At 58.3% G+C, this 27489-nt stretch overlaps 1 protein-coding gene across 1 annotated transcript; it reads right to left on the minus strand.

The window, feature by feature from the left end:
- Nucleotides 1-440: 440 nt before the first annotated feature.
- MICALL2 (MICAL like 2) lies at nucleotides 441-27489 on the minus strand (the record flags this gene model as incomplete). The annotated part of the gene is made up of 18 exons (XM_080703815.1): nucleotides 441-520; nucleotides 848-894; nucleotides 2872-2986; nucleotides 3757-3830; nucleotides 3912-4002; nucleotides 4100-4223; nucleotides 4319-4383; nucleotides 4843-4992; nucleotides 5923-6083; nucleotides 7455-7548; nucleotides 8157-8262; nucleotides 8563-8737; nucleotides 10382-11182; nucleotides 11722-11837; nucleotides 13022-13197; nucleotides 14042-14183; nucleotides 16137-16185; nucleotides 27347-27489. The coding sequence occupies 18 exons, from the start codon at nucleotides 27487-27489 to the stop codon at nucleotides 441-443; spliced, it is 2709 nt and encodes a 902-aa protein (XP_080559941.1).

Genomic DNA, 27489 nt, shown 5'->3' on the forward strand with positions numbered 1-27489 from the left:
ACCCAAGGCCACAGAGCACATGCCCACCAGGCGCAGAGCTGGAGCCGGGCAGGCACCGCAAGCCAGGTGTGGGCCCCCCCCCCCATACACACACAGGAGACACGGGGCCGCAGGCAGCAAGGGTCAGTTGTTGTTTGGTACTGGGGACTGAAGCCAGGGGCATTTTACCTCTGAGCTACACCCCCCAGCCCTGTTTATTGCTTTTCATTTTGTTGTGTTGTGGGGTTTTTGTAGGTGTGTGGTATTTATTGCTTTTTATTTTGAAACGGGATCTCACTAAGTTGCCGAGGGATCTGCAAAGTTTCAGGAGCTGGCCTCAACCCACGATCCTCCTGTTTCAGCCTCCCAAGTGCTGGGATGGCAGGCGTGCGCGGATCCCGAGGAGGGAGGTTCAGGCCCTGTGGCTCCAGCGCCTCCTGCAGGCAGGGCCTCCCCACCAGTCACTTCCCCAGCTCGGGGCTTTTGCTCTTCGTGGACCAAATCTTAGACAGGCGGAACTTGGGCTTCTTCTTCTGGAGGCCTGGCGGGGAGGACAAGACGGTGAGTCTGCGCTCGCCACCTCCTGGCCAATCCTTGCAGGAATGTCTTTTCCTTCCACCCGCTGGGGTCCTCTGGGGCCAGCAGGAAGCTGGAACCCCCAGCCTCAGGGTGCCCATCCTGACCAAGCACCTCCATAAGCTCTGCCGAGGGTCCACACCTCCCCCCACGGTCACCAGACGCTTGGCTTCCTTGAGCCACTGGACGCCCGCTCTGTGGCGGGAGCTGCCTGTGCTCCGCCAAAGCCGGGCTCTGGGTCTGACTCCGGTCCTCCCTCCCCACACCTCCCTCCCACGCCGGCCGCAGATACCCAGTTTCTGGATCATTTCCTGCAGCATCTGGTCTTCCTCTTGCTCCCTGGAACAAAAATGGGCGGCTGTGAGGGGTGCATGCCCTCAATAGGGCAGGACACGCAGGTCCCTTTTCTCTCCAGGTCTAGCCCCTTAACAGTGACCTGGGCAGCGGGAGCCTGGGCTGACCCAGACCAACAGAGGGCCGCGCGGAGCCCAGCCTGGCCCACACACGGGGCCTTTGTGGGCCCAACCTGGTCTCATCCAAGACATGAGACCGGAAGGTCTTCAGGGATGGGTGTGAAGCCGCATGGCCCAGGGCAGCCGCCAGGAGACATGGCTGGCAACTCAAATCTAAAGATACACTGTCAGCCAGGTGTGGCGGCCCACACTTGTAGTCCCAGCATTCGGGAGGCTGAAACAGGAGGACCGAGGTTCACAGACAGCCTCAGATACTTACTGAGGCCCTCCACAACTCAGTGAGACCCTGTTTCAAAATAAAGGATAAAAGAGCCGGGCATGGTGGCGCATGCTTGTAATCCCAGTACTTGGGAGGCTGAGACAGGAGGATCGCACAGATTCGAAGCCAGCCTCAGCTACTTAGTGAGGCTCTCAGCAACTCAGTGAGACCCTGTTTCCAAATAAAGTATAAAATAGGTCTGGGAGTGTAGCCTGGAGGTAGAAAAGCCCCTGGGTTCCACCCCTAGTACCACCAAACACACACACACACACACACACACACACACACAGAATAAAAATAGGGCTAGAGGTGTAGCTCCCAGGTAGAATGCCCGAGTTCCATCCCCAGTACCTCAAGAAAATTTTTTTAAAAAATTTAAAAATTAAGATACATTATCTCAGTAGAGCCAAGGAGGAGGTCTAGGGGCCGGGCAAGGGGAAGAGTGAGGGTCCATGAAGGAATTACTACCATTGGCTTTGTGTGCACAGGTGAAAATACCAATGTCAATCTCGGTAGCCTGTACGGAGATGGGATGGAGAGAGAGCGGGGTGGGGGCCACCAAGTGCCGTGTGCATGTATGTCACTATCAACATGATTTACATTATGATGTGCGACTATAATGCACCAATAAAAGTATATTTTTAAAAAGTTAAGCTATAAGCAGGGCGCCAGTGGAGCACAGCTGTAATCCCAGTACTTGGGTGGCTGAGACAGGAGGATCGCAGGTTTGAGGCCAGCCTTAGCAACTTAGCAAGGCCCTCAAGCAACCTAGTACAACCCTGTTTCTAAATAAAAAGTAAAATAGGGCTGGGGGTGTAGCTCAGAGGTAGAATGTCCTGGGTGTGATCCCCAGCACCACAAAACAAATACACAAATATATTTAAAAAATAACAAAAGAAAATAGGGCTGGGGGTGTAGCTAGAAGGTAGAAGGCCCCTGGGTGCAATCCCTAGTACTACACCAAATTAAAAATAAATAGCCGGGCGTGGTGGCGCACGCTTGTAATCCCCGCGCTTGGGAGGCAGAGACAGGAGGATCGCGCAGGTTCGAAGTTAGCCCCGCGCGCTGGCTTAGGAGACCCTGTTTCCAAATAAAAATGCAAAAATAGGTCTGGGAGTGTAGCCCGGAGGTAGAAGGGCTTCCAGGAACCCCAGTACCACCAAAAAATAAATAAATAAAAATAAAAAAATAAAAATAAATAAATAAATAAGAAGTAAAATAGAGCTAGGGGTATAGCTCAGAGATAAAATAGCCCTGGGTTCAACCTCCACCACATGACAAGTGCCCAACAGCCACGCGTGGCCCGTGGGTACCACAGTGGACAGCACAGATAGAGGACCGTTTCCATCACGGCTGAGAGCACTGGACGGTGCGGACCCCAATGATCAGGGCCATGGTCCAGGAAACTCTGTCACTAAGACCTGAGACTGTGCCCTGGCCCACCTGCAGCCTCAGGAATGTACTGGACAGTACCCAGGATGCACCGGGGGACCCGCTCCTCCCTGCTGAGTGGGAGGGACCCAGGCCCCAGCCTGGCCAGCGTCTGGGCTCCTGCCCGGCCTCCCGCCCCGCACCTGCCCCCACCTGAGCCGGTCCTCATCCAGGAAGTCGATGATGTCGCTGCGGTCGTTCACGGTCCTCAGGTACTGGCTCAGCAGCTCCTGCTCCCGCTGCCGGTCCTGGAGTGACTTCAGGTCCTCTGGGAGGACAGCGGCCGTCAGTGTCCCCCCCCAGACGAGGGGCTCCGCCGCTCACGGGAGGGCGAGTGCGGGGCCCCGGCCACGGCTCCGGGCCCGCTGGCTGGACGAAGGGCCGAGAGACCGCATCGATCCTCATGTTGGGGTCCCCCAGCCTCTTGTCCCTCCTCTCCAAGTGCTGTCCACGGTGGAGAAGAGGAAACCGAAACTCAGATGCCCAGCGCCCCCAAAGACAGGGCAGTGGGGGATGGCCACTGCCAACTGCTGAGCGCCCCCCCAATCCTAACTCCTTTACCTCATACCTTTTAAGGGTGCTGCGGTGTCGTCATTTTTTTCCCCATGGGTCTGGGGATGGAACCCAGGGGCATCTGACCTCTGAGCTATACCCCCTGCCCTATTTCTTTTATTCTTTATTTTGAAACAGGGTCTCACTAAGTTGCGGAGGGCATCATTAAATAACTGAGGCTGTCTGCAAACCATGATCCTCCTGCCTCAGTCTCCAGAATGCTGGGATTACAATTGGTGTGCCACCACGCCCAGCTAGGGAATGAAAGCCAGGCACAGGCAGGTTAAGTGACTTGGCCAAGGATGCACAGCTAGGAAGAAAAGTTGAAACTGAGCCTTCCTGGCTCAGCCACAGGGCGCCGGCAGCAGGGTGGCCTTGGGAAGCTGGCACCTCACCCAACCCATGGCTGATGCCCTCCCACCCTGGCTGGCCTGGGCCCTGGACCCCCAGACCGGGCTTCATGGCAGGGAGGAAAACAGGACACACCAGGCTTGCTCATCAGGCGGCGCAGCTTGCCCGCCAGGTCCAGCTGCTGCTCCTCCAGGCGCTGGTCCTTGGACCTGCAGGGCACACGGTCTGAGGCTGGCCCAGCCTGCCTGGCGGCCCCACCCAGACCCTGCAGAACGGGTACCCAGACTCACTTGTACATCAGCTCTGACTCCCGCCTCAGCAGCAGCTGTTTCTCGTGGATAAGCTGGAACCAGTCCACCATGAGACTGTCCTCCGAATCATCTGGGGAGAGAGCCGGGCTGGGTGCAGGGCCAGGCCACGGGACCCCGCGCGACCCAGGGAGAGCCAGCCGGTGGTGAGGGCAGGCCGGGCGGCTCACCTCCCTCGGCCGCCCGCAGCCGCTTCTCCAGCTCCACACCCCTGAGCTCCAGCGCGTCCAGCTGCTTCTCGATGTCCTGCACCTGCCTCTGGATCTCTTCCTGGGGGAGGTAGTTGGGGTGTAGCTGGGGACCAGGGGCAGCGAGGGGGAGTCGGGGTGTGGTGGTGGGGAATCGGGGTGTAGCTGGGGACTGAGGGGAGGCACAGGGGCCAGACTTACCTGCACTGGGGAGGTCACAGTCTTGCCAGGAGAAGCAGAGACACCGGCCGGGCCCCAGGGCCTCGCTGGAGAGAGGGCAGGTTGAGCTCCTGGGCCTCAGGCGCAGTGAGACCACCCAGCGCCAGCCTCCTGATTGTGCCGTGTCAGGACCCAGCCACCTGCCCCAGCCACAGGCACCCACGCAGCCCCCACTGGCAGCCAAAGAACAAGCGCTCACACAGGTCGACCTAGACCCACTCCACCTTGCCCCTTTCCTCCAGGTCACCCTCTCCCGTGGTCCTGCCGCCCCAGTCTCTAAGGCTGAAAGCAGGGAGCTCCAGGCCTCTGTGGCAGGTGTTAGGAGGGAGCTGGGGTCTCTGTCCAGTGCTCCCACCCTATACACAACAAAAGACTAGGTTCTCCAGGCCTTCCCTCCATTCTAGACCCAGTGAGCTCCTGTACATCCTCCAAAGCCCCCACGGGCATCTCCTTAGAGGAAGCCTCCCTTGGTCTACACCCCAAAGAGAAACATGTCATGGGCTGACCTGGCTTGCCCTCAGGATGGGGCTTCTCCTCCTTCCAGCTTCTGGCCCCGGCTTCCTGCTCAGAGGGCTCTGGCTGAAGCCAGTCGGCAGAAACATCAAGGCTGGGAGGGACAGTCAGTTTCCTGCGGCGTGATGGGGAGGGGGAGGCGGCTGCCCGCAGATGGGGACAGTCACTTGTCAGACCAGGCCAGAGCCTGCTCCTGAGCCGAACCCTCCGGGAGCCCGAGCTCTGTCCCAGTATGGCTGCTGTCACTGCACCCAGTGCCTCCCAGGGGGCACAGGTCAGCCCCAAAGCCCCCACGCTCTAACCTGACTGGTCATGTCCACCCACGAGGGCAACATCCTGACAACCCCCACAGGATGGTGACCACTGAAGGCCACACTGGGCGGGACTTGAGAGGGGGACCCAGACACAGGGACCGAGTGCTGGGAGCAATCACTGACAGGTGTGTGCACATCCACGCATCCCACACCTGCCGTGTGCACACATGCATTCCACACCTAGACGTGCACACACACACATCCACACACCCACACCTAGACACACACAACTGTACACACAACCCCACACCTGTACACATGTGCACCAGATTGCATCTCACATCTGAACACATGTGCCCAGGCTCACACACCTGCATCCCACACCTGGGAACGTGAGCCACACTTGCATATGCACACACACAACCCACATCTGGACGCACACGCGCATGCTTGTATACACACATATACTGCCTAAACACACATGTGCGTGCTTGTGTGTATACACATACATCCCACACTTGGGTACCTATGCACACATTTGCATGTGCACATATATATTTCACATCTAGATACACACACATGTGCTTGTATGTGCACAAATGCATCCTACACATGGATATGCACACATGCATACCTTGCATGTGCACATGGACGCACACACCCCACACCTGGATATCCATGTGCACACACCAGTGTGCTGTCCTCTGGCTGAGGGCCACACTGCCCCTCCTCTTGTCCCAGGAGAGTGGCACCACACCTAGGACCCCACCACACCTACCCCCAAAGGCACCTAGAGCCCTGGGTTCCCATCAGCATTACCTGAGAGGTTGGGCCCAGGGCCGGCAGGGACTGATGTCCTCTCAGGCCGCACGGGAGTTAGGGTGATATGAACACTCCTTTCAGAATTGTCTGAGACTTTCCAGGAGACATTGCCCACCCTCTGCTCTGCCAGGACCCGCGGTGCCTTCGGCTCAAGATCCCTGGGTAAGAAGACATGAGGTCAGCCTGGCCCTCATCCGCCCTTGACACGGGACCACAGGAGGGCCTCCAGCGCTGTGTGCAGATAGCCCAAGGCAAGCAGCGGCCCAAAGAATGGCTCTGGGTGATCACCTGCTGCCCTGCTCAGACACCTGACCTGTTAAGAACCTCCTGGGGTGCCGACGTCCAAACAATCCATAGGTGTGAATCCCCTCCACAGGTGTGCTCACACGCTCAAATATCCACAGGTAACCCAGACATGGGCAGACACCACCCACCTCAGCTCCAAAACTCCACATGTACACCTGCACGTGAGCTCGTGTGCCCAGGTGTGGATGTGTGCTCCCACTGCCTGATACCACTGTGTCCCTATGTCATTATACTAGTGTGTTTTGTCCCACGATACTCAAGCTGGTGCAAGTAATCCGTTATGTCACTCTGCTGGCTAGCATGAATCATGTCACTCAGCTGGTGTGAACTGCTCTGATTCAGGTGGTGCAAACTGTCCTGTCACTCGGGTGATGTGAGCTGTCCCTTCTGTCATTCGGCTGGTGTGAGCAGCCCCATCATTCAGCTGGTTCAGTCATCCTATCACTCGGGAAGTGTGAATTGTCAATTTTTCTGCTGGTGTGAATCATCCCCCATCACTCAGCTGGCCTAAGTTACTAGTCATGACTTGGCTGTTGTGAACTGTCCTGGTCACTTGGGTGGTGTGAGGTGTCCTGTTACTCAGCTGGTGTGAGCCATCCATCACTTGCCTGGTGTGAATTGTCCTATCACTTGGATAGTGTGAGTCATCCTGACTCTTGGGTGGTATGCATCATCTGTTACTCAGCTGTTACGAGTCATCCCTGTCACTTCACTGGTGTGTCATCTTTTGTCACTTGGCTGGCGGGAATTGTCCCATGGCATTCTGCTTGGTTTAAGTCATCCCATCACTAGGCTGGTGTGAGTCATCTCCTGTCACTCGGCTGGTGTGAATCACCCCATCACTAGGCTGTTGTGAGTCATCTCCTGCCACTCGGCTGGTGTGAATCACCCCATCACTAGGCTGGTGTGAGTCATCTCCTGTCACTCGGCTGGTGTGAATCACCCCATCACTAGGCTGGTGTGAGTCATCTCCTGTCACTCAGCCGGTGTAATTCAGCTTTTGCTACATACAACTGAAGAGCACAAATGGCATGCATTCATTCTTGCTGTAGTTGTGTCAATCAGTTGGCGTGTGCGCTTGTGTTCCCAGAAGCATTTATGAAGCACCTGCTGTGTGTCAGCCCTGTGCCAGCTCACGCTCACGTTGCAGGCCCACAGGCAAGGTGCAGGTGCAGGAGCAGGCCGTGTGAGCCCCAACAGAGCCTTGGCTTTGTGCCCCTCACCTCTCAGCAGGGGTCTTCTTGGCCACAGGCTTCAGGCGGGCCCTCCATCCTTCTGGCCCATCCTCCTGGTGTTCCTGGGGTTTGGTACCTGGGCCTGGGTGGACAAAGGGGACTAAAGGTCAAGAAGATGAGTAAGAAGGAGGGTCTGCCAGGTAGGGGTGTCTTCTGGGAAAGACGGGGCCTTACTCTGTCCATGTTCCTACAGCCACCCCACCCTCAGATAACCTCCCGAGCCATGGCACATGCAGGAAGGAGCACTGGGCTGGGGTGACCAGGGGGGCTTCCTGCCTGGCCGCCTGTGCTCTGTGACCCTGGGGGAGTCATTCCCTCTCTCTGGGTCTCAACGTCTTCTTTTGCAAAATGCAGGTGGACCAGGCAGGGTGAGCCCCATAGACCAAGTCTTTGTGCATCCAGAGGGTGGGGGAGCATGGCTGAGCTACAGCACCCATCTGCAGCATCTTTGCCTCCGCCTGAGAATGGCTTAATCAACATCAGAGAAACAGGAAGGTTCAGAAAATCAAAGTATGCAGTACATCTCTGGGCACCTCTATAATGCTCTGCAAGCACAAGCGCCTAGAAAGAAACTGAGTTTATAGAAATCTCAAGGTCCTAAGACAGAAGTGTGTGAATCCTGAGCCTCCAGGAAACCTCGGGCCCAGGGACAGGAGCCTCCATGAACCAGGTAGAACCGGCATGGGGCACCTCCTGGGGTCACAGCAGAGGGCGGAGCCACAGGGGGCTGAGCTGTGGATGCCAGCATGGAAGAGTGTTCACTGAGCAGCAGGTTGGGGCAGTCAAAGAGTGTGCCCTGGGGATACATGCCACAGAAACACAAAAGCAAGCAAAGACCAGGGAGGCTGCGAGGCGCATGCCACAGAGAACCTCAGATCCTGGGGCCGCGACCGGAGCAGGCGTGCAGGCTGCAGAGTAGCAGAGAAAGGCAGATTCAACTCAGGGGCAGACCCCGGGAACCCCTGCACCCCAGGACGCCTCAGCACCCTACGTTAAGGGGGCTCTCACCCTTTGTTGTCAGGGCCTCCACCTTCAGCCTGGGGCCAGGGCTTGACCTGCCAAGCCCCGAGGATATGTTCAAGCTGTTCCTGCCCACCTGGATTGGTGTCCACGAGCTGCTGCCCCCACTCAGGGGTGGCGGCGGCTCTACCCTTGAAGGGGGGCTCAGGGTCCGGGGAGTCGCTGAGTGGGACTGCTTGGCTGATGGAATTGCTCGTGGACCTTCTGTTTGCGGATGAGAGCTTGGGGAAGGAGAAGTGGCTGGGGAGAGCCTGCAGGTAAGAGATCAGGCCTCAGGCATGGGTTGATCCAGGACCTCCTCTCAGTGTTACCCCTAGGCAGAAACCCCACACCTTCTCTTAGAAGCGGTTCTCAGGGCCCACCCTTCAAAAGAGAGGACAGTCCACCCCGGTGACGGATGAGCTATGGACATCTACTTCGGGCACCTGCATATATTGGTGGCTGATTTTACTTTCCCATCTGGTGTTGGCTGGGATTAAAATATCCCTAATATCCGGGCATGGTAGCACATGTTTGTAATCCCAGCATTTGGGAGGCTGGGATTACAGCCAGAGGATTGCGGTTCACGGACAGCCTCAGCTACTTAGTGAGACCCTCAACAACTTAGTGAGACCCTGTTTCAAAATAAAGAATAAAAAACAGGGCAGGGGGTGTAGCTCAGAGGTCAAATGCCTCTGGGTTCCATCCCCAGACCCGCAAAATAAATAAATAAATATAAAATAAAATATCCCTAAGACATACTCCACCCAGCATCAGGGCCCAGAAGCACCAGGGGGCTTCATAAAAGAGACCACTGCCTGGGCCCACCTCACTCAGCCCTAAGCAACTCGCAGGGTGTGCAGCCTAGCCAGGCCGGGGCCTCTACACGGGCTGCCTGGTTTGAGTTGCCCCGCACACCCTCAGGCACACACACATGCAGGGAACTAGGTACAGCACACAAAGCCCAGGGTGGGGACACAGGCACCCCCAGCCAGGTGCCCCCTTCTACAGGGGGCCTTCTCTGCGATGACCCCAGCCCAGGAGTCCACGACCCAGGAAGTGCAGAGTGCACCCACTCTCCTCCCATCCCTCTTGCTCCTCCCTGGGAGTCTGAGCACGGGTAGGGGGTGGAGTCAGGGGGTTCTGAGCCACAGACACCCCCCAGGCCCCAGTAAGGCTCAGCACAAGGCAGCACGTGCGGCGTGACAGCAACAGTTCGGGGTCTCCTTACGCGCAAAGCGGCTGGACTGGACTGAACGGGCTCCCCTAAAATCCACGTTCACGGGGAAGCTCAGGATGTGACCTGATTTGCAAACGGGGCTTTGCAGATGTGATCATGTTAAGCTGTGGCCACCAGCCCGGGAGCACCCGCAGCTGGAAGACAAAGGCCGACCCCTGGAGCCCCACAGCCGCAGCCCGTTATGGCCTCTGCTGGCCTCCGAGACTAAGGGACACGTGTCTGCCATTGAAGCTGCCAGTGGGTGGCCCCTGGACACTGACACTGACCACCCTGCTCTAGCATCTGCCCAGTGTCCAGAGGACAGCACTAATGGGTCCCCAGGGGACCCGGGAAGAGCTCAGAACCCAGCTGGGAGGACACGGTCGACACTCAGATCCAGTGGGGCCCCTGACACCATGTGTGCCCCCACGTGTGGCCCGAGACGGCCACGTCACCACACTCTGAACTTCGGCAAGAGCAGACACCCACCCATCTTCCGCCACCCTGACCACTGAACCCCGACACTTCTGCACCTCTCTCCCTGCTTCCCAGATGGGGGAAACAGGCTAGAGGAAGTACGGTCCCTGTTGTCATGCAGTCAGGAACCCCCCCAAGTATCCCCTCAATCCCTCTGGCCTCCTGAGGCCCCCTGGCTGTGAGCAGGCAGCAGCCACGCCCTGACCCCTCTTCCACCTACCTGCTGGGTGCCGGGGCGCCAGCCTCCCCCAGCCCTGGGAGGGCCTTCCTGAGAAAGCTCCGAGCTTGTTCTCTGCTGCTGTCCTGGGAAGGGGCGCCCGCCAGAGCAGGGACCCTGCCAGCCGGGCCACCACTGGGGGACACTGGTGCCTGGAAGAATTTCTCACGGGCCTGCTGGGTCCTGGAGGCCGAGGGGGTCCAGGCTGGGGGGTCCGCCGCGCCTGGAGACACTGAGCTGGGGTGGAGTTTGGTTGGAGCGGCCGGCCCTCGGGAGGGTCCCTGGTCTTTTGACATAGCTGAGTGAGGGTCCGGGGAACCCATGGGCACAGTAGACTGGGAGCTGACTGCTGCCGTGCCCCGGGCCGGCGACGACCACCCCGATGGGGAGCTGTTGGCCACATGCACGCTGCTTTTGCCGTTCACAGAGGAGGAGGCTGCTCGGCCGGCCCAGAGCTTGGGTCCAGCTGGGCTCCCTGCGTGGACATGGGCGGAAGTGGTGGCCGGAGGGTCACGTGCAGCTGGGACGAGACCTTTGGTGGTTGCGTGGCCCACTGAAGACCCCGAGGCCACTGGCCCGGCCTTTGGCGCTGGCTCTCTCAGCCCATTTGCCTCCTGGGCCGTCGGCAGGGTTCTGAGGGGCCTGGAGTCCCCAGGGGCGGCCCCTGTCTGTCCGGAGGCCGGGCCCAGCAACGTGGGGCTCGTGGAGGTGGCTCTGGGGTGGTGGTTGGTGCAGACAAAGACGCCCGGCTCTCCCGTGGCCCGGTAGGCCCCTGAGTGCAGCGTGTTGGAGCACTGCTTACACCTGCGGGAGAGGGCCGTCAAGGCTCGTTCCTTCTTGCTATCCCAAGGTCACAGACGACGAGCTCCTGAGACCATACATGCGGCTGTTGTTGATTCATTCAACAAACACCTCATGCTCATAGTATTGTGAGCCACAGACTGTGCCAAGAACCTTGCTAGGGGTGCGGGCGCCCCAGAAGTGTGTCTACATATCACACCCATGCACACCGGTCACCCCATGCCCCACTTCAGGGGCCGGCCCACCCCTACCATGCAGGGGGAGGACCCTGGGCTTGTCCCAGGAGGGACTGGGTGGCAGGGGAGGAGCTGTCAATGGTCAAACAGTGTAAGGCCCCAGTGCGAAGGGCTGAGAGAAGAGAGACCGAGCCTGAGGGTGATGCCAGAGAGGGCTTTAGGGCTGGTGGAGACAGTGTCAGGCCCTGGGCCAGCTCGACATCTTGGGCCATCAGTAACTGGCATGGCTGGAGGAGAGGGCGACGGGAGCCATGGAAGGTGTGTGAGCAGGGGGTGCACACCTGGGTGTGCGGGCGGGAGGCCTACCTGAAGCAGCTGCGGTGGTAGAGCCGCCCGTCGGCCAGGTGCCGCTGTACCAGGTGTACGTGCTTGCCACACACCCCACAGGTGCTGCTGACCGAGCTGCCTGCCCCTGCAGGGCCCTGCGGGGAAGGGCAGGGCCAGCTCCAGGGCACGCCCACCTGCCTGCCCGCCCTCCTGCCAGCTGCCCAAGTCCCAGCTCACAAAGCCAGAAGATGCCTTTCTTCCTTTTTTTTTTTTTTTTCTTTTTTGGTACCCAGGGGTGATCTGCCTCTGAGCCACACACCAGCCCTTTCTACTTTTTATTTTGAAATAGGCTCTCCCATGCCAGGCGTGGTGGCGCACGCTTGTAATCCCCGCGCTTGGGAGGCGGAGACAGGAGGATCGTGCAGGTTCGAAGCCAGCCGCGCTGGCGTAAGAGACCCTGTTTCCAAATTTTAAAAAAAAGTATAAAAATAGGTCTGGGAGTGTAGCCCGGAAGTAGAAGGGTTTCCAGGAACCACAGTACCACCAAAAAAAGAAAGAGAGAGAGAGAGAAAGAAAGAAGGAAAGAAAGAAAGAGGCTCTCCCTAGTTACTTAGGCTGGTCTCAAACCTGCCATCCTCCTGTCTGAGCCTCCCAGGTACTGGGATTATGGACAACTGCGCCCAGCTTGGAAGATCCCGTTTTACAGAGTGAAGAATCGAGTCCTCTAGAGGGGCAGCTGGCAAGGTGCCCACCATGACTCCAAGTTTCAGGGCCTCTGTCCTAGCCCTGGGGAGGGAGCAAAGGTTCCAGGAAGGGGTGGGGGTTGGGGGCCAGACCCAGTGACTCCTGTTCCCAGCCCTGCACAAGGATCCAAGTCAATTCCCAGCACTGGGCTCCAGCTCCTCAGAACCTGGAGTGCCGGCCGTGGACAGCAGGGGGCGCCCAAACACAACTCGCCCCTCAGTCTCCACCTCTGAGAACTGGTGTGGGGGGGGGCATTAGAACACCAGATCAAGCCTGGGTATGAAAGGGCAGCCCCATGCTCCTCCCACCCCAGAAGGGAGGCCAGAAATCTGCTGTGAGCCCCCATAAAGGTTCAAGCTCTGGTCACATATGTGACCTCCCTGGGCCTCAGTTTACCAGCCTGTATGATGAAGATTACAATCCTTGGCACGCAGCACTGAGACGCCTGGGGAGCCAGCCCCAGAGGGCTCCTGAGAAGCGGCTGCTGCAGTCCCTGGACCCCTGGGAACCGCCCCAGCTCGGCCCTACAGAATCCTGCAAGCCCGGCCCAATAAGACTGGGGTGTGGGAAAGACAGCGCTGGCCGGGGCACTTACAGCCTTCGGGGGTGGGGCCTCCGAGCCCACGGCCTTCCTCTGGACCACAGGGTTTGTCCTGGCCGGAGACAGAGGTGACCCCCGAGCTGGGGCGGGTGAGGCCAGTTTGGCCGGTTTCCCAGAAGGTTCCTCATCGGAGTGGGATGGGGGCCTCTTCACCCCGGCCATGCCCCCAACTGTCACAAGACACGCAGAGTCAAAGTCAGGGTCCTCTGAAAGGGGCTGCCCCCCCCAGGAGGTCCCAGTGCCCATCACAGGGCAGGGTGCCAGGGTGAACCTCTGGGGCTCTGGCTGGGTGGGGGCAGGGCTGGGGAGGGAGAGGCCCAGAAGCACATTCTTCCTAGCACTGCCCGGGCCTGGCCTGCACCCCCTCCTCGCTGAGCACCCCCAACTGGGGTCAGAGAAAAAGGGACTTTTCTGTTTTTCCACCAGGCAGTACTGGCCCTGTGCCCGGAGGATTCCGGGGATTTCTAAAGCCTAGAAGAAGAATGTGGGGGTGGGGGACTGAGCACACGAAGGCTGGGGAGGCCCGGGCCTGCCCATCCCTGCCTGGGCCAGCCCGGCTTCCCTCGGGCTCAGAGTCAGCCCAGGCCCGGGCACAGCACAGGTCTGCAGAGGACAATGGGTACAGAAGCTCGGGGACCAGATGGCCGCAGAGGCCCAGGGCTGGAGAGGAACAAGCCGAGGCATGTCTGAGCATCTGGGAAGTGGGGGCGTGAGCCCAGCCGGCCCCCAGTGGGGACAAGTCAGGGGTGGAGGGAACCCTGGGACCCCACTCAGCAGCCACGGCCCTACTCGCCCTCCAAGGAACTCTTCCCAGGGGGACCTCACACGTGTGGCCCTATGGAGGCCATCTACACTGCTTCACACAGCAGGTGCTGCCTGCTGCCCACCACGGGATGCTGGAGGACCAGAAGTGGTCCCCAAGAACTCCCCCGCCATGGCCAGGGCTGGGGCACGGGAGAGCTCAGGGGAGCTTGGGAGAGACTCGGCGACGGCCTCCTCGTCGGCGGGACTCACTGGGCGAGCGGCCGTGGAAGTAGTTGTAGTACTGGGACACGTAGGTCAGGATGCTCAGCCGGTCAGGCACCTTCAGGGCCACCATGTCCTCGGCATCCAGCAGGGCCGGGATGCCCAGCTGCTCCTCAGCCACGCGGAAGGCCTGGGGAGGTGGGTGGGGGGGTCAGCAGGAAGCAGCCAGAGAGCTCTGTTCCAGCCCACCCGGGAAGGGAGGCTAGAGGTTAGGTCAGGATGGCAGCCCAGAAAGCTCTGCCTGCCCTGCCGGCCTGGGCGACCGCCCTGCGCGCAGCAGAAGCCCACGGTACAGAGCTGGCGTTGCTTAGGGGAGCTGGGCCTGGTGGGCTCTGGAGCGGGGATCCCGCCTCACTGGGCACTTCACCCTGGAGGTTGCCCTGAGCCGCCCTCGCAGCCCCAAGCCACCCACCCTGCAACGCCAAACCCTGTCCAGTCGCGAGACAGTTGGCCCCCACCCGGATGCTGAGCCTCCCCAGGAAACAGACCCGGGACACAAGGACCGTCTATGTCCTGAGCCATGGGGCTGGAAGGATCCGAGGCTGAGCTGCCCAAGGGCAGGAAACCTGCACTTATGAAGTACCTACTGTACACTAGACATGGCAGATCTCAGCCTCAGGGTCCCTGTTCCTCCTCGGACAACCGCCTCCCCCAACACACAGATCCTGGAGGCTCCAACTGCTGACCTCTGGTGTAGGCCCATCCCAGGGGTCCCTCCCTACACATCCCCTGCCCCTAGATCATAACTCTTGGGCTCACCTGGAGACGCCCCACTACAGCCACAGATGGTTCCCGCCTGCTCGGGCCGGCACCAAAACAACAAATATGGTCTCATGAAACATCCTGAGGCCCTGGTCCTCACTTAGCCCGGGGCTAGAACCCTGGGGGTGTCCTGCCCAGGGAAGGGGGGCTTGGTCTTTTACCAGCCACTGCCCTTGGGGTTCCAGCTACAGCCTGATGATGCGCAGACCCACTTCCAGTCTTACACAACCCCCATGTGGGTGCCAGACAGAGTCCCGGGCCCCTCACAGGTGGGGACACCCTGCAGTACTCGGACCAAAGGCCATGCATCTCCTCTGACCCTCCCCAGCCTCTCCCACACTGCTGTGGGCAGGGTCCGCTTCCACCTCCCCGGACACCTCGCCCCGACACCCCTCCTCTATCTACCATCATCTGGTCTCGGCCTCACAAATACTGAAATTACAAGCCTGGGCCGCTGCACCCACCTAGAACTGAATTATAATTAAGATGTGGCGAAGCCAGGCATAGTGGTACATGCCTGTAATCCCAGTACTTGCGAGGCTGAGACTGGAAGATTGCAGGTTTGAGGCCAGCCTCAACAACTTAACAAGACCTTGTTTTGAAATTAAAAAGGGCTGGAGTGTAGCTCAAAGGTACAAAGCCTTTAGGTTCAATCCCCAATATAAAAACAATAAAATAAGTGGATGTGGAGACACAGTGTCCGGGCAGGTTTGACTGTCTCGTCCGCCTGTTCCCCTCCCCGCTGCATGTGAGGGCTCCTGCCGCCTGGACGCCCAGAGCAGGGCCACCTCTGAATGAACAGATGAACCTGCTCTCTGTGCATCTGCCCAGGAGGGAAAATGGGGATTATTCTGCTGCAGGGAAACTGAGGCTGGCACAGGAGGGTCTCACAGCTGGGGAGGGCAGGGCAGGATCTGAGCTTGAGGGGCCCCGGGGTGCCGGTCCCCAGGGGATGGGGGTGGCGGCTTGGCCCACCCGGGACTGCTGGGCCCTATCCTCCCCCAGCCTCCCGGGCCCCACGCTCTGCCTCATCAGGCGGCTGGGCTGGGCCACCCGGAGGGAAGAGGGCTCCCAGCTCCCCCACCGTCCCACCAAGGAAAATGGAGGACCCACAGGCCTGGGCTCCAAGATCAGAGGCCATCCCCCAACACTAGGAGCCCCCACTTGGGCCTGGCTGCAGAGCCGGGCAGCAAGGCCCCGTGCAGGACTCCCATGCAGGCCAGGGGCCCCGTGGCCCCTTGGACATGGTGAAGGCCTAGGTAAACCTCTGGGCCAGCTTTGAGGCCGGGGCTGGGGGCGCAGGACCAGGTGGAAGACTCACCAGCTTGTTGTTCTCATAAATATTTTCCTTCCGGAGGGCATTGAAGTTTCTGGAAGATAAAGGTGTTCTGTTGAGAACAGCTGAGTTGGAGAAGGCAGGGCTGACGGGGCCTCCGCTGTCATCCCACCCAAGTGCAGAACCCAGGCCAGGAAGGGGCTGCGCGGGAGCGAGGGAGGGCCTGGCCTGCCCTGGCCACAGCGAAGCTGCCCGGCATCCAAGACGCTGCCGCCACCTCCCGTCACCGGGGCGCTGACAGCCCGCAGCGGTCCTACATACAGCTCAGCCTTCGCCTCGGCCCCTGGGAGGCTGAGCCCTGCCCCCCACTCCTGCCCAAACAGAGGGGGCAGGAGGCAGACCTGGAGAGGCAAAGGCACCGCCCAGCAGAAAGGAGCTCAGAGCAAGCGGCTTCCCACACAAAGTTCAGTGAAGAGATGGGTCACAGAGGCCAGTCAGGGAAAGAAAAGTGGGGTGTACCTGAGGGGTCTCCAGGGCAAAGAACAGCCAACTTGCAGAAAGGAATGAACTGGACCAGCCTGTCACTGCCCACTTGTCTGTCCCGTCAGCCACCTTCCTTCCTTCCTTCCTTTCCTTTCCTCTTCCTTCCTTTCCCCTTTCTTTCTTTCTTTCTTTCTTTCTTTCTTTCTTTCTTTCTTTCTTTCTTTCTTTCTGTAGTGGGATAGAACCCAGGGGCACCCTACCTCTGAGCTATACTCCCAGCCTTTATTATTTTTAATTCTGAAACAGGCTCTCACAGCGTTGCTGAGGGCCTCGCAGAGCTGCCGAGGCTGGCCTCGGCCCTGTGATCCTCCTGTTTCTGCCTCCCAAGTATCCATCATTGGCTTTTATCCTCACAGGAGGGCGCTGATCTCTGCTCTCTATAAATTCCTGCTCTCGCCGTCTGCCTGTCCTGTGGAGGGACCCTGGTCATGTCTGAATATCACAGATGAGGAAGCAGAGGTGCAGGGCGGTGCAGGGATATGCCCGGGTCACACCGCAGGTGACAGGAGGCAAAGCCAGGCCGTGGCTCCAGGGTCCAGGCGTACGAGGTCTGGGCCCTTGTGTAACGTTGGTACTAGGTGCACACCAGGTACCCAGTCTCATCCCAGGAAGGTCGGACTCTGGGAGCTGAGGCCACAAGAGCCCCCCAGGCAGGGCCCCAGGGGTGCAGGGGCCCAGCAGCTCCCAGCGTGAGGTCCCAGGCCAGCCTGGGCAGCAGGCCTTCCCGCAGCACCCGCTGGTCCCGGGATTCCACACGGACACACCACGGCCCTCCACACCTCTCCGTCGGTCCAAGTTGAGTCGTCAGGGTCCTGAGCAGCAGCTGTTGCCATTGGAGAGAACTAGATTGTTCCAGAAGCTTCATGACACAGGAGAGGGGCTCAAGCCAAGAGCTGGGTCCTGGTCACCCTGGCCTGGACGTCTGACCCAAGCAGGCCCTCTTCTCTGGGCCTCCACTTCCCTGCCTCAGAGGATGACGGCAGCTTCTAGCGCTGCATTTGACAGCCGTGGCTGCAGCAAAGGAGAGGCTAGCAGGTCTCAAATGGAGACGCAGGAAGGAGCTGGCCACCTGCAGTCACCTGCGGCCACCTGCCCTGGGATGGCCTGTCCCTCAGCCCAGTCGGCCAGCAGAGGCCAGACCCGACGATGACCCTCAGAGACCCAGGCTGCGCGCCGTTTTGGGTCTTTTGTTTGTTTGTTTGTTTTTTGTCTTGGTACTGGGGACTGGCCCCAGGAGCACTCTACTTTAGAGCTCTATCTCCAGCCCTTTTTATCTTTTTATTTTGAAGCAGGGTGTCCTTAAGTTGCCTTGAACCTGTGATCCTCCTGTCTCAACCTCCCAAGTACTAGAATTATAGGCTCATACCACGGAGCCCTCCCCTACCAGCCCATTTTACAGATGAGCAAACAGGCCATGGTGTTTGGGGTCTGCCTTCCTCCTTAGGAAGCCCGGTCATCAGCCCCCAGCCCGGCCGTCCATCAATCTGCCCGGCTCTCTAAGAAACGTCCAGTGCATCCGGCCCGGACCACCTCCCAGGTAACGCGTCCCAGATGCCAAGACCACCCGAGAGCACAGGAATGTCTACGCAGAGCACAAGAGGTGGTCGGACTCAAGATGAGTTGGGGGAGGGGTTGGTCTCGGCACCCTCGAGCCTGGGCAGCTTCTGTCCAGCATGAGGTCCAGCCCCCATGCAGGGAGATCCCAGGCATGTTAGAGCATGCAGCTGCAGGGTCCCAGCCGCGCTGCCTGGGGGCCCAGGAGCCTTCCCCCTCCCTCCCCCTCCCTCCCCCTCCCTCCCCCTCCCTCCCTGAGAAAGCGCAAGCTTCTCCAGACCCCCCAGGTCACTGGAAAGGGCAGGCCCATCCAGCTGCGGGGAGGGCAGGATAAGTTGTTTTGTCTCAAAATACAGCACAGGAAAAAGGTCTCCGCTTTGGCGCGTCCACCCAGGGGCCCAGCGGCTCCCTTCCTTTGGCCCATCTCGTCCCCCCACTGACCCACAAGGAGTGTCCCATGGCTCCTGGCAGACCAGGGCACCCTAGAGCCTGCTGGGCTCGCACACGCTCAGCGCTCAGAGCAGGGCATGGGCACAAGTCAGGCCACACGTCCAGGACAGACCACTGGCCCACAGGACCAGGCCCAAGACTAACCACCCTGGCCAGTCCCTCCCCTGGCCAGTCCCTCCCCTGACCAGTCCCTCCACTGCACACCCTCAACCTCCAGCTTGTCCTCCAAGCCTCGATTCGAGCGCTGTCTATGCCCGAGCCACCCTTCCCCAGCTCCACAGGCCCGGCTGGCCTGCGCCCCAGGGCACTGGAGGTCCCCAGAGGACTCTTGTCTCAGGGAGGCCTGGGCTCACCTGCTGAGCCATGTGACAGGTGGCGTCACCTTAGTCCCTGGGGGCTGAGCTGAGGCCGGGGCGCTGGCAGAAGTTACAGTCAAAACTGCCTGGCAAGTCCCCACTGCACACAGCGGGTGGGAACCCCGCCCGCCTCTCTGGGATGTCCACCAGGCCTGCGGGAAGGAGCCCTGGGACAGGGGGCAGAACTGGACCCCTCCAGAGAAGTCACACCGGACTCCGAGCCCCCAGTACCTCCAAAGTCCTTATGTGACCTTGGAGATGAGTCTTTTTTATTTTTCGCTTCTTTTCCTTTTCTTTTTTAGTCCTGGGGAGTGAACCAAGGGGTGCTCTACTACTGAGCTGCATCCCCAGCTCTTTTTATTTATTGCTTTTATTTATTTATTTATTTAAGGGAGAGAATGAGAGAGAGAGAGAATGAGAGAGGGAGAGGGAGAGGGAGAGGGAGAGGGAGAGGGAGAGAGAGAGAGAGAGAGAGAGAGAGAGAGAGAGAGAGAGAGAGAGGGAGAGAGAGAGAGATATACTAGGGATTGAATCCAGGGGCATTCTACCTCTGAGCTATACTCTCAGCCATATTTTATTTCTTATTTTGGAGCTGGGTCTGGCGATGATCCTGAGGCTGGCCTCAAACTTGTGATCTTAGCCAGTCCTGATGGCACATGCTTGTAATCCCAGCACTTGGGAGGCTGAGATAGGAGGATCACAGGTTTGAGGACAATATTAGCAAGTAGTTAGACTCTCATCAACCTAATGAGACCCTGTTTCAAAATAAAAAGAAAATAGAGCTGGGTTATAGCTCAGAAGTAGAATGTCCTTGGATTCCATCCCTCGTACCAAAAACAAACAAACAAAAATACTATGATCCTCCTGTTTCACAAAAATACTATGATCCTCCTGTTTCACTCTCCCCTCAGCCTCCCCGGTATTGGCCCGGCAAAGACAGGGTCTTGACAGGACAATGGCGTGAACGGGAGGCCATTTGTTTTTTTTTGTTGTTGTTGTTTTTTTGTTTTTGTGGTACTGGGGGTGGAACCCAGAGGCTTTCTACCTCCGGGCTATACTCCCAGCCCTATTTTATGTTTTATTTTGAAACAGGGTCTCACTAAGTTGCTGAGAGCCTCACTAAGTAGCTGAGGCTGGCTTCAAACTTACGCGATCCTCCTGTCTCAGCCTCCCAAGCGCTGGGATTACAAGCGTGCGCCACCACACCCGGCTAATGGGAGGCCATTTGGGGTGACGCTAATGAAAGGGGGACATGGGTCCAGTCATGCAGAGGCAGGAGGACATGAAGACACGGGGAGACTCTGCCACCCACAAGCCCAGGAGAGAGGCCAGAACACACCCAGCCGCAGAAGGACCAGCCTCCAACTCTTCCATCTTGGGCCTCCAGCCTCTGGGGCTATGAGCGCTGATTCTGCTGCCCCAGCGGCTGATTTGCCCTTGTGCCTGCTGACCTGGCTGCGTGAGGGGAGGTGGCTGCTACAGGGAGGCCGAGGCACCAGCAGAGGGGCGGCAAGGAGCAGCCCCCAGCTTCCACCTGCGGCCACCGCGGCTGCCCCGCCCTCCCCGGATGGCCACTTCTGTTTGAATCCCCACCATTAAAAGTCAGGTGTGGCCAGGTGTGGTTGTGCACGCCTGTAATCCCAGTACGGGTGGCTGAGATAGGAGGATTGCAGGTTTGAGGACAACCATGGCGGTGTAGCAAGATTCTCAGCAACTTAGGGGAGCGCCTTTTCAAAATTTAAAGGGCTGGAAGGTAAAATGCCCCTGGGTTCAATCCTCAGTATCAAAAATAAGCAAATAAGCCGGGCGTGGTGGCGCACGCTTGTAATCACAGCATTCGGGAGGCTGAGACCGGAGGATCGCAGTTCTCAGACAGCCTCAGCTACTTAGTGAGGCCCTTTGCAAGCCAGTGAGACCCTGTTCAAAATAAAGAATAAGGATGATCGTGGTGGCGCACGCTTGTAATTCCAGCATTCGGGAGGTGGAGATTGGAGGATCGCGGTTCCAGGACAGCCTCAGCTACTTAGCGAGGCCCTTGGCAAATTCAGTGAGACCCTGTTTCAAAAAATAAAAATATTGCTGGGCGTGGCGGCGCACGCTTGTAGTACCCGTGCTTGGGAGGCGGAGACAGGAGGATCGCGCAGGTTCGAAGCCAGCCTCGCTGGCTTAGGAGACACTGTTTCCAAATTTAAAAAATATAAAATAGGTCCGGGAGTGTAGCCCAGAAAAGGGTTTCCAGGAACCCCAGTACCACCAAAAAATAAAATAAAAATAAAAATATTTTAAAAATAGGATTGGGGGCATAGTAGCTCAGAGGTAGAATGCCTCTGGGTTCCATCCTAAAGAAAGAAAGGAAGAAAGAAAGAAAGAAAGAAAGAAAGAAAGAAAGAAAGAAAGAAAGAAAGGAAAAAGAAAGAAAGCTGGAATAAAAAATAGGGCAGGGGGTGTAGCTCAGAGGTAAAATGCCCCTGGATTCCATCCCCAGACCCGCAAAAAATAAAATAAAATAAAATAAAATAAACAAATAAATAAAGTCAGGTGTGTTCTGGTATAACCACGGCACCCCACGGGGCCACGCATACAGCTGGTGCTCTATTAGTGCTTATTGCTGAATTAGCTCATTCACTGCTTGCTGAGTAAGACTGTGTATCACTGCTCTATTCCCTCACCACGAGCTAAACAAATGAATTTTCACGGGGTTCGGCCCAGCTGTGCAGCATCCGCTGGTCAACAGCCGCCAGCGGTGCCCAGCCCCGGCCACACCTCCTGCCTCCCTCCTGCCTCCCGCAGCGGCCCAATGGATGTCAGAGTGTTAACTGCGGCTGTAGAAGGCGACTGCGCCCCCAGGGGCTCTTGGAAACACACACCCCCTTCTAATCCCCAGGCTTCCCGCCTCACGTCCTTCATTTCCTGGAACAAATGCCGCCTGGACAGGAAAGCACCAGGCACATCTGGAGTTAATCCCACCAGAAGGGGGCAGAGCCCGGGAAAGACACCCTGAGGACAGACTGAGGAGACTCAGCCCCCAACACGGAGAGAGGGGAGGCTCAGGTAGCACAAAGCCCAGTGGCAGAGTCAACAGGGGTCCGGGCAGCAGGCCCTCAGGCTGGGAACAGAAGACCTCTGTCCCCAGGCTGCCTCCTGCTGACCGCAGGGCCCGCGTGGGAGGAGGTCAGCCCGGCCTCACCCGCCACCCTCTGCTCTTGGCCAGGAAGGGAGTGAGCGCCGTCTCCCAGGCTTCTGGAGGGTCCACCCCTATGAGTGGCCTCACCCCAACAATGGGTGAGTTTGAGTCCCGAGAGCTGGGTGGGCCACTAACGGAGCCACAGCCCAGAGCCCCTTGTGAGGCCACCTCAGCCACCTGCTGCCTCTGCTCCGATTCCAACCCACACTGGCTTCCAGAGCTGCAGGGGCCTGGAGAAAGTTCAGGCTGCAGCCAGGCGCAGCGGCACAGGCCTGTGATCCCAGTACTTGGGAGTCCGAGACAAGAGGATCGCAAGCTCGAGGCCAGCCTCAGCAACAGTGAGGACCTCAGCGACCTGGCCCGAGACCCTATTTCAAAATAGAGAAATAAGCTCAGAGGTGAAATGTTCCTGGATGAAAGAGAGAGAAAAGAAGAGTCTCCTCGGGTCCCTGGCCACAGGACTGAGGGGTGGAGTCTGCAGAGTCCCAATTTCACACTGCCCCCTACAAGTCCTGAAAATGGCCCGACAAGGGCCCGGCAGGGTGACAGCCCACGCCCCCTCCCCACGCCGGCTCGGCCACCGGGCCACTCGCCAGCCTCTGCCTCTGCCCGCCAAGACGCCCAAGGGCGGCCGCTGGTCAGGCCCCGGGGAAGGACCAGGGGAGGGTGCGGCTATTTGTTCTGGGTGGCTCCAGAGTCACCTGGCAGCCAGCAGATGTGGCGTCATGTTGGAAGTGGGCCTGCTGGCGGGGACCCCTGGGAAGCCAGGCCGACTGGGCAGGAGCTGACCGGCCCACTCCCCGCCTCCTGGTGGGTGTTGCCAGGTGAGCCTGGTTCCCACACCTCCTGGGGCCCTGTGGGGCTCACCAAGGTGGGAGGAGTAGGGACAGAGTTCACAGGAACTCCTTCCTTCGCAGGCTGCCTAACCCCACCTGGCTGGCACAGCGCCCGGCACTTGCTCCTTTACAGCTGCGGCCCAGAGGAAACAGGCTCCCTATGCAAGCAGGAAGGACTGAGGTCAGACAAAAGGAAGGACTTCCTGGTGGCAGAGCTACGGACACAGGAACAGGATGTCCACCTTCTTGCTGCCAGAGGGTCTTCAGAGGAAGGAGGACAAGACTGTTGGGGGCTGGGTCCCATCAGGCCAAGGTCTCACCCGAAGTCTCACTTTGAGGCTCCTGAAAGAGCACAACCCCCAAAGTTAGGCACGGTACGGTGGTGCAGGCTTGTTATCTCGGTACTTGGGAGTCTAGGACAGGAGGATTCGCAGGTTTGAGGCTAGCCTCAGTGACTTAGTGAAGCCCTCAGCAACGTAATGAGACTGTTTCAAAATAAAAAATAAAAAGTCGAGCATGGTGGCGCACGCTTATAATCCTAGTATTTGGGAGGCTGAGACCGAGGATCGCAGTTCGAGGACAGCCTCAACTCTTTAGTGAGGCCCTCTGCAACTCAGTGAGACCCTGTTTCAAAATAAAGCATAAAAAATAGGGCTTTGGGTGTCGCTCAGAGGTAGAATTCCCCTGGGTTTCATCCCCAGTACCTCTATCAATCAATAAAAATTGGCTGAGGGTACAACTTAGAGGTAGAATGACTCTGGGTCCAATCTCTAATACCAAAAAATAGCCAGGCGTGGTGGCACATGCTTATAATCCCAGTACTTGGGAGGCTGAGACAGGAGGATCGCACAGGTTCGAAGCCAGCCTCAGCTACTTAGTGAGGCTCTCAGCAACTTAGTGAGACCCTGTTTCCAAATAAAATATAAAAAACAGGTCTGGGAGTGTAACCCAGAGGTAGAAAGCCTACCATTGGGTTCCATCTCCAGTGCCACAAAAAAATAATTAATTAATTAAAAAAGTAATCCTAAAGCCAGCGTGGTGGCGCACACTTGTAATCCCAGCATTTGGGAAGCTGGGACTGGAGGATCACAGTTCATGGACAGCCTCAGCTAAGTTACTTAGGCCCTCTGAAACTCAGTGAGACCCTGTTTCAAAATGAATAATAACAAATAGATGCTGGGGATGTAGCTCAGAGACAAAATGTCCCTGGGCTCCACCCCCAGTACTGCAAAAAAAAAAAAAAAAAATCCAGTACTTGAGATAGGAGTCATAACTTCAAGGCCAGCCTCAACAAGTTAGTGAGACCTTGTCTCAAAATGAAAATGGCTGGGAATTTAGCCCAGTGGTAGATGCCCCTGGGTTCAGTCCCCAGAAACACACACACACACACACACACGCACACGCACACACACACGCGCACACTCACACACGCACACAAGCGCAGCCCCCCTGCACCCGTGTTCCACAGGCCACCTTGGAGCGGCAGGCACAGCTCAGGGTCTGCGATGAGACCCTTCCAGCCGCCATCTGGCCCAGAGACACAGGCTGGTGTTTTTGTTCTTTTGTTTTTTGGTACTAGGGATGGAACCCAAGCACATTCTACCTCTAAGCTCTACCCTCAGCCCTATTTATTTATTTATTTATTTATTTATTTATTTACGGTCCTGGGGATGGACTCCAGGGGCATTCTACCTCCAAACTACACCCCCAGCCCTATTTTTTATGCTTTATTTTGAAACAGGGTCTCACTGCGTGGCAGAGGGCCTCTCACTAAGGAGCTGAGGCTGGCCGCGAACGGAGATCCTCCTGTCTCAGCCTCCCGGATGCGAATGCTGGGATTGCAAGCGTGGGCCACCATGCCCGGCTTAGCCCTTTTTATTTTTAAACAGGGTCTTGCTAAGTTGCTGAGACTGGCCTTGAACCTGCAATCCTCCTGTCCTGGCCTCCCAAGAGCTGTGACTCCAGGCATGAGCCACCATGCCTGGCAGACTGGGGGTTTTAAAGCTCAGACACAGGGACAGGTGTGTGTCCCCTTGCTCCTATGCCCCGGCACACTCAGGAATTCCATCAGCCAATACCTGCCGAGCCTACGGCTCAGACACTTGTTGAAACCCGCGTTCTTCCCATCGCGGCTGTAAGGAATGGCCTCAAACACGGCTCGACACAGTGATTGGCTCCCTTGGGGCCCTGGAGACCTGAGGTTCAACCTCAAGGTGAGGGCCGGCCTCGGGCCTTCTGGGCCCCCAAGGGAGGAGCCTTCCTGCCCCTCCAGCTTCTGACTCCAGGCTCCCCGTGGCTCATAACCCCACCTCTCCACCTCTGCTTCTTAGTCCTGGGCCTCCTCTCCTCTCCTTCCTACTGCACGTGAGCATATACTGAACTCCTACCTCATCTGCTATACCCCATCCAAATGCCCTTATCTATGGAGTTCCAGCTGCAGGCTGATGTCCACCTGAGGGCTCTGGGCGTGGTGGATACCACATGCCTTAAGCATTGGCTCATTTGCCGGCTGTCTGTCTGACTGCATTTAGGGCCCAAGGGTATTCTACCTCTGTGCTAGACCCCCAGCCCTTTTGATCTTTTAGTTTGGGACAGGGTCTCACTAAGTTGCTGATGGTCTTGCTAAATTGCTAAGGCTGGCCCTGAACCTGCAATCTTCCTGTCTCAGCCTCCCAAGCACCAGGATTATAGGCGTGCGCCACCATGCCCTGCCATCTTGTACTTCACACAGCGCTAGGTACGTAACAGGCGTTTAATAATCATCGTGCGGATGAATGGACATACATATGGTGCTTGCTTGTGTGCACACGCGGACACGCCTTTGCTCCCTGAGGTCAACGCACAGGCACATCCGGCCCGTGTCCCCAGAAAGCTGGGAGCAGCTGGAAGCTCTTCTGGGCCGGAAAGGCCCCAAATATCCACTTGCACTGTGGCTGTGGCCCCATCTTCCCCTCCACTTGGACTTGTCACACTGGCCTGTCCTGGGATGCCTGGGCTCAGCCACTAGCCAGTCTGGCCCTGACCTCTGACCCCACATGACACTTAGCCAGCCAGCCTTGCCGGAGACCCTGCACCCCCAGAGGGGCTCAGCCAGGCCCACCCTGACCCTGGAACCCTGATGGGGCTCGGCCTGCCAGCATCCCCGGTCCAGGTCTCTCTCCAGCGTGTGGCGGTTGTGGCCCAGTGAGCATCCAAGCTGACCTTCAGGTTTTCCACGCAGAGGCACAATGTGCCCCAACACCTCTGCTCCAAGGCCCCAAGGCTCCCGCCAGGACAGGGAGCCGAGGCTGCCCTGCAGCGCCACACTCCTAGGCGGCTCTCTGGCGTGTTTCACAACCTCAGGCAGGAGCACAGGCGTCTTGCTCAAGATTCCAGCTTCCCCCGGAGAGCAGCCCTGGCCCTGCCGGCGTGCTGTGTGACCTGAACAGCCCACCCTTCTCTCTGGCCTCAGTTTCTCTGTCTGCACAGCAAGGGGCCTGATTAGGGCCAGTTCCAGAAGGTGCTGCCTTGGGCATTTGCCCAGCCCTGACACCTCTCCCTGCGAATACACCATCACCACCGCAGCCCTGGCCCCACCCACACCTTCTCAGAACAATGCCTTTCCCAGAAGGTTCCTGGGCTGCAGGAGGCCTGCGAGGACCCCCTTCCTTAGCTCTGAGGCCACCTAGTCCTTGTTAGGCACGTGCCCAAGCAACTCAGGGCTCAGTCATTCAGCAAAAGAGTTTGCTGAGTGAATGCCCAATGGAATAAATTTGACTTAGGCCAAGATCCGGCAACAAGGCAGGGTCAGCCTCCCAGCTATCCGCCAAGACCCTCCTAGGGGAGAGGGCCTAGGCTCCAACTCCCCCACAGGGTCCCAGGCTTGCCAACAGGATCTGGGAGCTGGAGGCTTCCTGCTGTGATTGCCAGCAACCTCGAGGACCCGGGTCTTGTGGCTGGACCCCAGGTCAATAGCAGGTCTCAGAGTACCCCGAGGGGCAACCCGGTCCACCCTTTCCCAGGGAGGGGGGCCACTGGAGCGGGAGCCCAGGACACTGCCCTGAGTCACCTCTGACTAAGCCGGCCGGCAGCAGACACCCTGGCCCTGGCCCAGCTGCCCCTAGTGGACAGCACCCTGGGAGAGCTGGTGGCAGCCTTAGAGCACTGGGTGGGCTACGTTGTGGGCCCCTGCCCTGCCCCAGGTGCCCGGTCTCTGGGCTGTGTCTGCTAGTTCTCACTCCACGCCCCCTTCCCCAGCCCAGAGCAGGCCTGGGACCCGGTTTCCCGGTCGGTGCCGGCTCCAAGCGGCGGTACAAAGAGGTCAAAAGACACGGGACGGTTCAGGGCACTCACATGAGGTCCGGCCGGTGGCGGTGCAGGATGGCGCAGAAGGCCAGGCCGTCGCGGAACGACGTGGTCATGTTGGTGATGTTCACGTCGCGGTAGCCCTCGCACTGTTGCCGGCACCACTGCTGCAGCGCTTTGATGGCGGCCAT

The sequence above is a fragment of the Muscardinus avellanarius genome, assembly GCF_963383645.1.
Source record: "Muscardinus avellanarius genome assembly, chromosome: 10".
Lineage (NCBI taxonomy): Eukaryota > Metazoa > Chordata > Mammalia > Rodentia > Gliridae > Muscardinus > Muscardinus avellanarius.